Below are 15,347 nucleotides of genomic sequence, written 5' to 3' on the forward strand. Positions count from 1 at the left end.
CAGAGGTGTGAACACTGGGGATCGTTGGCATGCTGGACGTGGGCTACCGGATGTTGCAGGCACAAGTATGCAGTTGGGCAGGCGTGCAGCCGGCCAGGCGGGTAGGCAGGCGCCCAGGCCTACGCAAGCTTGTGGCCAGGCCTACGCAGGGCCCACGCCTACGCAGGCAAGATGGCGCAGGCGGCCATGGACACCCGGTAGCATACCGGCGGCGGCTCTAATTCCAAGGGGAGGGGGGGGATCCAGAAAAGCATTCGCCGATTTGGGCGCTTTTGGTTTTTTTTTAGATTAATTTTTTTTTAAGAGTTTAAAGATCCCTAAGGTTAAAGGTGTTTTTTTTAAGAAAACAATATATATATATATATATATATATATAAACACAAAAGCAAAAGCTCAAGTTGCTTTTGGGGAAGGTTATATAAACCCCTTAAGTGGGCTTCTTGCCACATCTCTCAAGTTTTCAAGCTCTCAAACTCTCAAGTTCCCTCGCACTTTTATTGTGCAAAGATCGAAATTTCTCTCCACTTGCCCCTCTTCAAGATGTCAACCCAAGAATCGGAGTTGAAAACCCTCGTCGAACGCGAAGGCTTCCCGGCTACGGAAGATACCGATGCCGATCTTTTTGACGATTATGTGTCAAAATCAGATTTCCAAGAGTTCAAAGTAGCTCTCGATGCTTCTTCTTCGGAACGTCAGGCACAAATAACGTCAGGCACAAATCGCCGCCCAGATGCAAGCTTTGCAGAACTCCATCTCTCTTTTGACCACTACCCTATCTACTCTTTCGAGTATGGATACCTTGGCCTCTGCTTTAGGCCCCAACATTACTTCGGAACCGTTCAGGGGCGAGCAAAAGCAGCATACCAAGGAGATCGTGGACACTTGGCTACATAAGTGGCAGGTCCATTTTAAGTTTCATCCATATGATGATGGAAAAAAGATCCAGTTAGCAGCAGGTTTGTCACCAATTGGCCGACCATTTGGTCCATCTCCAGTTTTGAGTCTCGTTCACTTGAGGCCAAGCCGGTGTCTCATGTGAAGAGACCAGTATTTTTGCTTAACATGGACGGGAGCCAGACTGGTGCCACCCGTGTGTTAGCAGGATGGTGTCGCATGGATGGGAGCCAAACTGGTGCCACCCGTGTATGACCTGGAGTGTGTTCTATCCATGGGATTGTCACGCCATGGAAGGGCCAGTATTTGTGCCGTGTCTTGCCTATGGGACTGTCACTCCATAGGGAGGCTCGTGCCTAGAACTGTGTTTTACCTATGGGACTGTCACTCCATAGGAAGACCAGGATTTATGTTTTATGTCCTGCCATTTTTGTGCCCGACAAATATTTTGTACTTGTTCCATGAACGGGAGATATGTCCATGATACTATTCGCACATGCACTCATGTTTTGCATGTTTGAAACTGTTTTCGCATGACTTGTATTCTTGTGTTTGCTTGCTTGACGTGTCACTTACTGAGCGGGAACGCCTGCCAGTGAGTCGTGAAGTTTGCTGTCTTCTGACGAGTTTTGTTGCGTGTGAACAGGTGGTAAGTGTATTGCACTTGTTGGTTTAATAGTTTTATTTCTAACCTTTAATGTTATAAGGTTGTAAGTTCACATTCACTTAAAAGTGGACACCCATTATGGGCACCCACTTGTGGGCCAAGGTGGGGAGGGAAACCCCACACTTAACCCCTTAAGTGTGTGGGGGTGGGTGGATGGCCACCCACCCACACCACACCATGGAACTGGCCACCCCCACACTTAACCCCTTAAGTGTGTGGGGGTGGGTGCATGGCCACCCACCCACACCACCCCATGGAACTGGCCGCCCCCATGCAACCTTGGGGAGCCGGCCAGCTGTAGTCGTGCAACTTCCCCTCCAACACCTACAAAGAGGCGACCACCCTTCTCTCTTTCAAAGACGTTTTGGTGCGCCACCTTCACCTCTTCTACAGTCGGCTGCGCATGCTGGTGGCTGTTTCCTACCGTCGGCGGCTGCTTCTCCTCCCATACAGGCAGCTGCTGTTCCTTCAACAGGCTGCGCTGCCTACTCTGCAGGCGGCTGGCTGCCATCTCCAGCAGGCTGCGCAGGCTGCCATCTCCAGCAGGCCGCACATGCTCCACCTCCAGCAGGTTGCGCTGCTTACTCTACAGGCGGCTGTGTGCCATCTTCAGCAGGCTGCGCTGCCTACTCTGCAGGCGGCTAGCTGCCATCTCCAGCAGGCTGCGCATGCTCCATCTCCAATAGGCTCCATTGCCTCCCTTGCAAACGGCTGCCCCTTCTCCACTGCAGCCAGGCTGTTTTACAGGTGGCTGTGCTCTGCAACCAGGCGGCTCCACCTCCAGTGGACGGCTGCGCCTACTCCTCCTCCACAGCAGTGGAGAGCTGTGCTCCTCTGCAGGCGGTTACATCTTCCCTCCATAGGCGGTTACAGATGGCTTTGCACCTCCTAGGTGGCTACACCTTCAACACAGGCAGCTCCTCCTCCTCGACAGGCTGCTGCGCCTTGGTGTCCCTCTCAAGTAGCTGCACACAGACACCTCGGGTATTTGTCTTCCGTTTGCGAGCTACAAGTAAGTAAATTCAGATTTAAGTAAAGAACTTTGTTGTAAATCTGATAAAGGATTCTCTCTATGGCTAACACCCGTTCGGTGCGGAGTAGTCCAAGCTTTTGGAGAACCACAGTCCAAAGGTGCCGAGATCGGGAGAGCCAGGCATTAGTACGGGAGCACCTGTTTGTGCGTGGTCCTGGAACACCAGTGGGGCGCTCTCCGCGGAGTCCAGTGAAGGCACAGGACCGTAGAGACTGGACCACTCAAGTGGTCGCTCTCCTTCGAACATCTACTTCGAGCCTCTTGTTTGGTACTGTATTCATGTGTACATGGACATCATCTGGTTCATTGAACCCATGGAGCATTGTATTTGTTAAATACTCCCAATAATATATCATATATTGAGGGGGGGGGGGGGATCGGCCCGTTCCGGCCCAGTGCTCGTGTCCATCTATTTCATTTCATTTCATTTCAAATTTCAGTTGTTATTAAGTTGTCCATTTCAAATTGTGATATTAAGTTGTGCTATTACGCAAACACTTGACGGGATCAGTTGCAGGTTTCCTCTCAGGCAAAGCTTTGCTTTGGTGGAAAGAACTCAACCCTAAGCCTATAGGACTATTTCTTAATTCTATTGTGGTTAGGAAGGAATGAAATTCATAAAGTTAGAATTTTCCTTATGATTAGAAGTTCAATAGATTTTTATCTGAAGAAAATCCTTAGGAATCAAAGTTAGAAGTAAACCAAATAATTTTGGTTAGACCACAACTGTGAGAATGGCGGCCAGTAAACTACTTGCCCATCTCTCGAATCTGAATCAAGCAAAAACTTCGTGACCAATTTCAAATCTTGACACAAAGAATAGACTACCGTTTTGAATTAGCGTAGTTCTCCTTTAACTGAAATCACCAAGAATCAAGTTGGAAGTTTAGTCAAATGATGGGTAGATTACCCTGATGAGAGATCAATGATTCTCATTAAGAAAGTCTGAATTATGGAAAAAGGGTTTTGTGGAATCAAACTTAAACCGGGAATACTACTTGCATAGAACCTCTGTTTTCTTTAAAGGACTGTTTTACATTAGAATGCTGGAGGAAGCAACAACTTGGGCACAATTTGAAGACGTCTTCAAGAAGAAATTCCTCAAGAAAGAGGATGATTATGATGTTGTTGCCCAGTTTACAGCTTACTTGACCTTGCAGCACCTCACTTATGAGGTCTACCTCCAGAAGTTTAGGGACTTGCACATGAAAGCTACAAAGATGGATCTCACTACTCTTTTGGGGTTCTTCGTAGCTGGTTTACCAGACTCATACCGTTTACTAGTAAAAAATAACAAATGCAAAACATTGGACGAAGCCATTCATTCAGCTCATATCTATGACGATACAATGGTCTTTTCCAAGTCTAAACCAGTTACCGAGCACGGGAACAAGCATAAAAGAAAGTTCTCCGCACCTATGGCTAACACGACTGAAGGAAAGTCTTCGGACCAACCTTCGAAGAATTCAAGTTCGACTCCAGCAAAGAAGAAACGACTCCTTAAGGCTTTAAAGCTCAAGAAGGAGGGACGTTGTTTCATCTGCGAAGAAAAAGGACACATGCGTAATGAGTGCCCGAAGCAAAAGGGTGCAAAGACCAACGCAGGACCCAAGCCAAAGACAGCTAACCACTTGTCTTTGACAGGTACGTCAGTTACTGTACTTTCTCGCCCTAGTACATGTTCTTATTGTCTGTTCAAGTCTAAAGTTTTTGGTTTGCATGATCTTCTCCGAGTTTATGGGGAGAAGTGAATGGCCATAGAATTCACATTCTTCTAGACCCTGGCAGCTCACACAACTTTGTTAACTACAAACTTATGCAGAAATTGAGTCTTGATACGACACCCAGCGATCATACCTATGAGATACGCCTACCTACGAAAAGGCAAGTATAGGATCGAAAGGTGGAGATGCTTCCAATCCAGATTCAGGACTACAAAGATACTCTGGAATGCTATGTTATGCACCTAGAAAATGTAGACTTGTTATTAGGGATTGAGTGGTTTAAGACTCTTCAAGTCCAGATAGATTGGTCTAGTCATATTTTTTCTTTTCAGCATAGGAACACCCACTATAGTATTTTAGGTGATTGTATACATCCCTCTCAAGCACCTCTTGTAAATACAGTTGATTTTGGAAATATAATGGATTCTTCTTTGTATACCGCTTTCCATTGTGTATTAATTCCACTTTCTTCATTTCTCATCCCTTCCATAGATGTCAATGAATTAAGTGTATTTGAAAGCAAAGAATTACATAAGATACTTAATTCGTTTCAAGATGTATTTCCTAAGGAACTGCCATCGGGTTTACAACCTGAAAGGACAGTAGATCATCGTATTGACTTGATCCCTGGTACTCATCCTATCAGTATTCCACCTTACAAGATGAGCCAAGCTGAGGAAGATGAGTTGGCTAAACAACTCGAAGATTATTTGAGGATGGACCAGATCCGTCCAAGTAAATCACCTTGGGGTACACCTGTGTTGCTTAGGGGAAAGAGGACAACACCTAGAGAATGTGTATAGATTACAAGAGATTGAACAAGCTGACAATTAAGAACCGTTATCCTCTCCCTAGATCAGATGACCTGATTGACCGGTTAGCAGAAGCGAAATATTTCACGAAGATAGATTTACGTACTGGCTATCACCAGATACGTATTCATGAAAGGCATGTCGAAAGAACCGCCTTTCGGACTAGGTATGGCCATTACGAGTTTCTCGTATTACCTTTTGTGTAAACCAATGCTCCAGCCATTTTCCAGCAAATGATGAACGATCATTTTCATGAACATTTGGAAAAATTTGTGGTGGTGTTCCTGGATGACATTTTGAAATATGGGCGTACTCTTGAGGATCAGGTTAGACACCTCACGATTGTCTTATCTATTTTAAGACAGAATCGACTAGAGTTAATGCAAGATTTTGATTTTGAGATTCGTTATCGGAAAGGGTCCATGAATAGTGTTGCAGATGCGCTTAATCGAATTAGAGAGGTGAATACTTTGTCGTTCACCGAGATTTCTACTGACTTATTTCAGTCATTGAGAGGGCTTTGCGGGATTGATAGTTATTTTGGTCCATTTTGGCAGAAGATCCAGGACGGGAGCTCATTGATTGACCAAGACTCAATGACTGAGCAGTCTAACATTCAGGCTGCAGGAGACCAGTGGATGATTCGAAATGGTTTACTATTCCGTAATGACAAAATTTGTGTACCACAGATCCCGCACATTAGGTCCAAGATTCTTAAGGAGTGTCCCAACGCCCCTTCTGCTGGACACCCTAGGGTACACAGGACGCTATCGTTAGTGAAACACACTTTTTATTGGCCAAAGATGAAAGGGTATGTAGAAGATTATGTTCTCAAGTGTCAAATTTGTCAGGCAAATAAAGCTAAACGCTTTAGACAGGCTGGGTTGTTGCATCCTTTGCAAATCCCAGGTAATAAATGGGAAAGTATTTCCATGGATTTTATTACCGGATTGCCAAGAACACATCAAGGCCACGATTCTATTTGGGTTGTGGTAGATTGCTTGACAAAAATGGCTAGATTTTTACCGACCCGAAAGACTATTACAGCTACGCAATTAGCACGGCAGTTTATCGAGCAATTGTTTAGACTGTACGGATTACCACAGGACATAGTCAGTGATAGGGACTCTAAGTTTATGAATGATTTTTGGAAACTTGTTTTTGAGAAGTTGGAAACAACTTTGAATATGAGTTCCTCATATCATCCTCAATCTAATGGCCAGATTGAAAGAGTGAATCAGATTTTAGAGGATATGCTTCGGGCGTATGTATCCAAAAGACAGAGTTCATGGGAGGATTATCTTCCTATGTTAGAATTTGCATATAACAGTACTAAGCATACGAGTACAGGTTTTAGTCCTTTCATGCTTATGTATGGTTTTCAACCTAGATCACCTGTTACAATAGGATTCTCAGGACTTCAGCATGATGCAACACGTAATTTTTTGCAAGATATGCAAGAAATGTTGCAAGTTGCGAAGGAATCTATTAGAAGTGCTCAAGACCGAGACAGATTTTATTCTAATAGACATCGTTCACCCAGAGAGTTCTCTCAAGGAACCATGGTGTATTTGCGAGTTTCGAAAGATTCCGAGACTTTACAGACAGGTCGATCTCCGAAATTATCCCCTAGATACTGTGGACCATTTCGTATTACACGACGGATTGGTTCAGTTGCATATGAACTGGATTTGCCTTCTCATGTGAAAGTTCATCCTGTATTTCATGTCAGTAGACTTAAGGAAGTACTGGGTGGAACAAACCAGTTAGTTACTCCTCAAGAAATCATAGATGTCGAGGACATGACATTTGTTCCACACGAACCTAAAAAGATTCTTGGATTTCGTGAAAGAAGATTGCGTAATACGCTTATCACGGAATACAAGATCAAGTGGAAGGATCGTGTTGAGGAGGACGCTACATGGGAGACATTGACTACTCTTCAGAGAGATTACCCTGGCTTTTTAGTGAGTTCAGGAGTAAGCTCTTAGAGGAAGGGGAGTATGTCATGTGCACAGTGTGTATCTACCGTGTGCTACACGCACGCAAGACTAGCTTCGAGGTTTGGGGAAGCTTGGAGCTAGGCGATTGGCGAGCTGAGTTAGGGATAGACTAACCGGCGAGCACCCAAGTATAGACAGGCGGGCACCCAAGTGTGGACGCCCAATGACCGGCCAAGAGCCTATAAACGGGTGACTAAGGTTAGTCATTAGTTTATAGAGTCTCGTGAGATTTGTGAGAGCTCTATGGTCTGGAGCCTGGATCTAGTGCAGACGTGCACCTGCTTTACGTAACCGAGGCCGGCAACAATCTCGAGGCCCGCGAGGGTAGCTTCGTGGCGGTATGGGACATCGCGAGGTAGAGATTGGTCGGTACGTCAACCTAGTTAGCTCAGCTCGTGGCTCGGTGGGGACAGCCAAGACTGTGGGCTTGCCCACGGCTATCATGGTTGGGAGGTGAGTCAGGCCTACACCCCCTTGTTGTTTGTTTGTTTGCAGGTTTCGAGTCTCATACCACGAGCGTTCTACGAGGAGATCCTATGGGGTTTTGACACTTATGCACCATTTGTTCAAAAAACTACCGTTGGTTCGAATGCCCTAAACGTCCCAGTAAATAGCAAAACTCCAACGTGGAACCTTCCACCTCGGAAGACAAGTCTCAGGATCAGCCTTCAAATAATTCTAAAAGCAAACATGTTATGGTTATCTCCCAACACACACACAAGCTTGTGTCATTACTTCAATGGCAAAAACACAAGACTCTAAAATTCCAGCCTCCGTGTCTACTCAGGTGTTGACACTGATTGATTCAATTTCCAGCTGTCCTATCACTGTTCTAATTGACAGCAATTGTTCTCACAATTTTGTGGCCACCGCGATGGTGCAACGATTGAAGATACGCACTGCTCGCGGTCCCCACACTTACAAGATTGTGCTGGCAGACGCATCGAGTTTTAATTGCAATACTATGGCTTCTCGACTTTCCTTCCGCATTCACCAATATCACGATAAGATGGATTTTGAGATTATGCCTTTATCCACATACGATATAATCTTGGGTCAACAATGGTTACATCAGTATGATCCTCTCATCAGTTTCCACAGCCACACGTTATACAATTTATCAAAGATGGTATGGACATCAATCATCAAGGTGTTCTCGATCAACCCTCCACACCAACCTTGTCCGCATTACAAGCAAAGCGGTGGGTTCGTAAGGCCGGTTGTTCTTCAATACTCTTAATGGTTTTCTCTGCAAAGGAGACGATGCCTAACCAGAATTCCAAAGTGGCATATTTGGCTCAACCCTTCTTTGCCCCACATTTAGATTTGTTTCTTGTGGAACTACCTCCAGTTTTGCCTCCTCAACATACAGTGGATCATCCAATTGATTTACTTCCTGACAGTTCACCACCAAATTTTGCTCCATATCGAGTCTTTTTTGCTGAATCCCAAGAAATTCAATGCCAGTTAACGGAACTCTTGGACAAGGTCATATTCGTCCTAGTAAGAGTCCTTTTGGTCCACCAGTTTTCTTCGTGAAAAAGAAAGATAAGTCAATGCGACTTTGCATTGATTATCGTGCCCTTAACAAACTGACCATCAAGAATAAATATCCTCTTCTTTGGATCGATGAATTATTTGATTAATTGCTTCACGCCGAAGTATTTTGCAAGATTGATCTCAAGTCCGGATATCATCAAATTCGTATTCGAGAAGATGATGAGCACAAGACTGCCTTTTGCATGAAGTATGGACATTACAAGTATTTGGTCATGCCTTTCAGGTTAACCAACGCCCCGACAACTTTTATGAGTCTCATGAATGACCTCTCTCGACCATTTCTGGACAAGTTCGTGATTATTTATCCGGACAAGTTCCTGATTATTTATCCGGACGATATTCTGGTATTTTGTGCTTCAATCGATGAGCATAAAAAGCATCTACATCAAGTTTTTCAAGTTTTGCAAGACAATGCACTTTTTGTCAATTGAGAGAAAAGCGAATTTTTCAAGACACATACCTGGAGTACCTTGGACACATCATTTTAGCTGATGGCATTTCCGTCGATCCTAAGAAGATACAGGTTATTCAAGATTGGCCGACACCGCAAAATATTCATGATGTTAGATCATTCTTGGGTTTTACCAATTTTTATCATACAAAGGTCTTTAATTTTTTGGAAATTGCAGAACCTTTGACAAAGGGTTTAAAGTCAGCCCCTGCTTTTCAATGGATAGGTGATACTTCTCACACCTTTGATAAGCTAAAGGTTGCTTTGACAACAACCCCAGTAATGGCAATTGCAGCCCCAATCTTCCTTTCAAAGTCATGACAGATGCTTATGATATTACAACTCACACAGTTTTCATGCGACAAGGCCATGCCATTGCCTTTGAGAGTCATAAGCATTCAACAATTCAAACACGTTATCCAGTATATGATAAAGAATTCTTGGCAATTGTGTGTGCTTATCGAGCTTGGAAACACTATCTTCTAGGTGCAGATTCTGTTGTTAAGACAAATCATCATTCCCTGAAGTATATCTTTACTCAACCAGTTATGAAAGCATGACAAGGTAGATGGTTGGAGTATTTGGCAAACTTCCACATGGCTATTGAATATGCTCCTGGCCTTTCTAATGTGGTTGCCAATGCTCTTAGCAGAATGCCTCAGGCCTTAGCAATGGCGATTTCTACAGTTCAAATCGACATTCCAACAACTTTTGTGGATCATTATGCAGACGATCGAGATTTTGTAAATGATTTTCGAGTGATTATGACTCCGCAATCTACTCCTTCTGATTTAAAGATTTATGCAACTTATTCTCTCGTCAATGGATTATTATATTATCACGATCACATTTGTGTGTCTCATAACACAAGTATGCGAACTCTTGGTGAAGAAACATCATGAGGTTCCTTATGCAACTCATCCTAGTATCAACAAGACTTATCGATTGCTGACAACTTCTTATATTATTGGCCTCAAATGAAGCAAGATGTTATAAAGTTTGTTACAACATGTTTATCTTATCAACAAATGAAAGCCAATAGACAAGCTCTACACAAGCTCCAACTGGTCTTCTTCAACCACTTCCAGTACCAAATGAACGTTGGGAAAGTATCAATATGGATTTCATTACATCTTTATCTCATTCTTCAAAAGGTAATACGCAAATAATGGTGGTGATCAACAGACTATCCAAAATGGCACATTTTATATCATGCAAGAAGACAGGTCAAGCTCCGGATATTGCTTCGTTATTTCTTCAGTATGTTTTCAAGATACATGGGTTACCAAAGTCCATTATTTCAAATCGAGATCCTAAGTTTACAGGACATTTCTGGTCTTCACTTTCAAGTCACTTGGCACAAATTTATTATTCAGTTCAACATATCATCCACAGACAGATGGGCAAACTGAAAGAGTTAATCAAACTCTTGAAGAGATACTCAGACATTATATTCAGTCTCGCCTAGCATCTTGGAAAGATTACCTACCATTGATGAAATTTGCTTACAATAATTCTCATCACACAACAATAGGCATGAGTCCTTTTCAAGCCGCTTATGGTCATACACCAATTGTGCCATCGAACTTTATTCTTCAACACAAGGTGGCATTAGCAGATCACTTAGTTCAAGAAATGCAAGATATTCTTCTTCAAGTTCGAGATCAAATGATTCGAGTTCAAGAACAATACCAACATGCAGCTAATCGATGTCGCCGACATGATGAATTCAAAGAAAAGGTGATATAGTTCTTTTGAAATCAGTTTTTTCAAAATTACGGCCACGTTACTATGGTCCTTTCGGATTATTAAGAAGAATTCTCCTTTGAGTTATAAGTTGGAGTTACCACTTTTATGGAGAAAGATTCATCCGATTTTTCACATATCATGGATAAAGAAGTTTATACAAGGAGATTCTCCCATTCCATACATTTCCAATTATGTTCCAGAGATTGAAGATGAGCATATGATGTTAATTCCAAAAAAGATTCTTGATGTACGACAAAAAGAAACTAGACAAAAGATTATTACAAAATTCCTGGTACAATGAAAAGATTTGGATGATCCAGATTCAATTTGGCAAAGTAATGAAGATCTCCAACAATATCCAAAATTACTTCAAGAGTTCTTTCGTCAACAACAATCACTTATATAACCATGGATCTTATTTTAAGTGGGGAAGAATGTCACGATTGTGACTTAATCTCTCTTAATTATCTTAATTATTCCTAATTACTCTTAATCATTGAAAGGACACCAGTGAACGCTCACAACCTGTCACATGGGTCATCATCTTCCAAAGGACATAACTATTCATTCAAGAGTCACACCCTTTCGTCAGGGATGTGCCTCTTCATTTGTACCTCTTCAGGCCCTATTTAACAAGGCCTTGTGTCTCAATGCAAACACATAGCTTTCCGCTTTCTAATTGTCTTTAGTTCTTGTATTCAATCTTAGTCATGTCCCTTAAAGTATTAATAGACTAGGAAGTCCTCACACTACACAACAAGATAGCAAGAAGTCACAATCTCTTGTTCAAATGCAATCAAATGAACAAAAGACAATCCACCGCCTAGGTGATGATGCTCGAGGAGAACTTCAAAGTTTTAGGTGCGGCACATCACCCCAAAGGGTACTCGGGGGCTATCCAAAGGTCTTTCAATCACAAGCCCCTTAACGGGACCTCCAATGGAACCCTCAAATGCCTCCAAAATCCTAGTTAGGGTTTCCAATGCAAGCCCTAATGCTGGTTCAGACTTGTAACAAAAACACCTTGTTTTCCTTGTCTCGGGCACTTTAGGGCTGCTCCAAGTGAAAATGCTGACAAAACCTGCAAACCTTAATTTCCATCCCTGAAACCCTAATTTGCACATGCTCTATGCATTTTCCCGCATTGAAACTTGGTACATGCCCCTCACCTGTACTTTCTGTCCAACACCTGTAATTCCTAATTTAGGGCTCATAAACAATAATTCCCAGAGTTTGGATCATCTCCCGGTGATGAAACTTTGTGGAAAGGTCAAGGACAGCATGAGAAACATGTTTGCAGCTGGTATCTTCAACAAAAAACCATCCTCATACAGGAAAATGCATCTCTTCAAAACCGCCTTCACAAGGTCGAAGCCTGCCTTGCCAGACTAAAATCCAAACTGTGTACGGAGGTTGATCCCCATCCAACAAAAGAACTAATGGAGATCAAGAGAAACATCCACAGAAAGTGAACTACAGAATAACCCCAAAGTGGAGCCTCATATGTAGATCCCTCGAAAGAGGTAAGAGTGAAGATAAGGGGGGGCTCCCTCTCCAGTTGGCCGCTCTCGGAGGGGGGCTACATCGGGGGAGGGGAAGGAGATCAGGCACAACTTGCAAGAGCCAGTCAAGAGCTTCAAGAAGGCAGTCGAAACTTAAGTGGCCAACACGAATCAACCTCGAGCTCAAGGAAAAGCACCATAGAGAGGGTCTGGCATTGACTGTGCACAGTGGGGGGTTGCCAGAATGACCGGAAGAGCTGCCAAGATATGTGGGCCTCAGTGAGGTGATAGAGAAAGCAGCACCCACGTTCCCATGAAATTGGGAGGTAGTGGATTGTATCACAACAATACAGAAAAATGAAGCTGTTGTCCTAGAGTCCATAGCACCGGAAGTTCAACTCCACCTTCGACAATCCAAGCTTCTCAAAGGCACCAGACTATGGATAGATGAAGACCTCACCCCACAGGAGCTGAAATGCAAAGCCACCTAGCTTCAGAAAGTTAAGATATGCAAGAAAGTATGCGAAATGGGCAGTATATCGGGATGAGCACGCCGTGATCCGAGATTTTCAGCCACAAGCACCCAATGCTGAACCGTAGGTTTCTCATTTTTCTTCTTACTTTGTGTGTTCACTTTCTAGCCCAATGGACTCTTATGTCCTTAACTGATGTATTGGCTTATGGACCCTCGTTCCCTAATTGATTTATTGCCTGCATTGGAACCTAGGTCATACTTTTTTGGCCTTGTTTCTGTAAAATCAGTCTGTTTCAGAACTTTTTAAATCAGTCTGTTTTTGTCTTTTTTAAGAGAGAGAGAGACAGCAAGAGCACCAAACAAGAAAAATGTCAGTCTGTTTTTGTCTTTTTTAAGAGAGAGAGAGAGAGAGAGAGAGAGAGAGAGAGAGAGAGACAGCGCGCCTGTGTGAGAGCACCAAACAAGAAAAATGTCAACTCCAAACTACTTTCATGCTGCTTAACCCCGTAAGTCACTAAGACACTTTATACTCCCTACATTTTGAGTACACCAAGAAGTCCCTAAATCCCTTCATTTACAGAAGGTTGGACCTCTCTTTAGTCATTACAGCACCACATGACGCTGTTTTCATAGGACTTGGACTCATTTTGCCTTACCATCAACACAAGCTAATTCAAGCCATACTCAAGGGACCAGTTGCCACATAAGTGGACACTAGAGCACAAAGTCAAAAAATGCATTCACATACCTGGACATATAACGGCTTGTCCTCTTTCTAGCCTAATTCATCACTCCAGAAAAGTGTGTCCTACACGACCTTCACAGAAAGAACACAGCAAAGCCCACAAAATAAACTCTAATACAAAGATGGAAACAGCCTTTACCTGAAGAACCCAATGGGCGCAACTCAAAAATCTTGCTACACCCAATGCAAAAACGTAGTGTGCAGTAAAAGGCTCAACAACCTGCCAAGCATCCATTAGAATATTTCAACATGAAAGAATTGTGCATCTAAAATGGTGGCATGATCAAGCCAAAAAAATCATAAAATAAAAGAAAGCACACTGTTCACTATCGGCTGCTTAAAAAATACCTTTGTGTTCTGCATAACCCGAAGTTGAGGCAGGACAGAGACTGCTTCCAAGTAAACACAAAAGGCCCAAAGAAGCCTATTCACAATGTAGTGGGATGTGGTAGGATGAACAATAACAGCAATTATAGCACAAGGGATTACCTTCATCAAAAACAAAATGTCATCAATACTCCCCATCATGAAATAAACTTATCTACGTGTTAACCAATATATGTTCAAAAAAAAGAAAATTATCACTTTTAATAGATGATCTTCTACATACCACAAAATATATTGGAAAATTGTCCAGGTCAGACAAGTAAGTTGACTTCAGCTTGTAGCGTATCATGTAAATGACCCAGCAAGTTGTTATCAGAGTTGCAGTATCTAGTAGCGTGTGAATGTCATATTCCATGACAAAACTACAGTAAAGCCTGACAGCTAGGAATAGTGCTGTCAACTCCTGTGACTTCAGTGACAACCCTGCAAAAGACAAGAAACATCCACAAATGTCATTCAGATAACCCCTGTGAAGCCTCGGAAAATCTCTCTCTCTCTCTCTCTCTCTCTCTCTCTCTCTCAGATATGGGGTGCAGATATGGGGACCTTCAGTGGGCCATCACAGCGCAGGCGGGTGGAGAGGTATGGAGAGGCCTTTGGTATCTATGATTGCTAGGCTTATTAGAGCCAAGGCTGTGGTACCTCATGAGATTATTCGAGCAGAGCTGGCGGCTGCCCCTCTGGTGATTGAGGCTCTTACGAGATCAGTCTCCTACATACATGGCTTGTGGGATCTCCCCCGAGACAGATATGCACGCCTCGCCCTAGAGTCCTCCCGACAGTTAGCTTTACAGGGAGACACGGCTTGTTGGTATGGACAGATGACATCTTGGTTCCAGGCACATGGTTTTAGCATGGACAGATTGCCTCCCTTCCAGTATTCTCTGGAGGCACCCTCTCTCACTCTTACACGGACAGAGATTACCAGACTCATCCGTCAGGATTTAGTTCAGCTGGACATTAGGAGGACATAGATACAGCCGACTGAGGAGCTGGGCACGAAGATGGCTTTCTACAGAGAGCATTTTCTTCAGCTCACAGCAGATGGTTTTGTGATCAGACCCAGTTACATGGATGTACACTTGTCTCATGCAGTACGATGTGCTATTGGTCAGATTCGCACATCCTCACACCAGCTTGAGATTGAGATTGGCCGATATAGAGGTATACCAGCTGAGGCCAGGATATGCCGAGTATGCCATAGGGAGCCAGAGACAGAGCTGCATTATATATGCCATTGTACTGCATACTATGAGATACGTGGTCGTTTCCACTGTTTATTCAGAGAGGGTTTTGGACCACTTTCCAGAGTCATGGGGTACCAGGACCAGGGGTGTTTGGGATT

General features: G+C 43.4%; 1 protein-coding gene across 2 annotated transcripts in view; it reads right to left on the reverse strand.

Moving 5' to 3' along the window:
* Window positions 1–15,347, reverse strand: part of LOC147619342 (uncharacterized) — a 36,123-nt gene that overhangs the window by 14,213 nt on the left and 6,563 nt on the right. Inside the window, exons 2-4 of one of the 2 annotated variants that reach the window (XR_015261838.1) lie at window positions 14,226–14,425; window positions 13,964–14,104; window positions 13,619–13,835 (exon numbers count right to left, since the gene is read on the reverse strand). Coding sequence is in view for 1 of the 2 variants with exons in the window: in XM_086772967.1 (XP_086629093.1) it covers window positions 13,755–13,835; window positions 13,964–14,104; window positions 14,226–14,425 (422 nt within the window). In the remaining variant the exon portion in view is untranslated. The remainder of the gene's footprint in view (window positions 1–13,618; window positions 13,836–13,963; window positions 14,105–14,225; window positions 14,426–15,347) is intronic. The other variant, XM_086772967.1, reaches the window with a different exon arrangement.

The sequence above is a fragment of the Cibotium barometz genome, chromosome 33 (genome assembly GCF_041138505.1).
Source record: "Cibotium barometz isolate CiBa-2024 chromosome 33, ASM4113850v1, whole genome shotgun sequence".
Taxonomy (NCBI): Eukaryota; Viridiplantae; Streptophyta; class Polypodiopsida; order Cyatheales; family Cibotiaceae; genus Cibotium; species Cibotium barometz.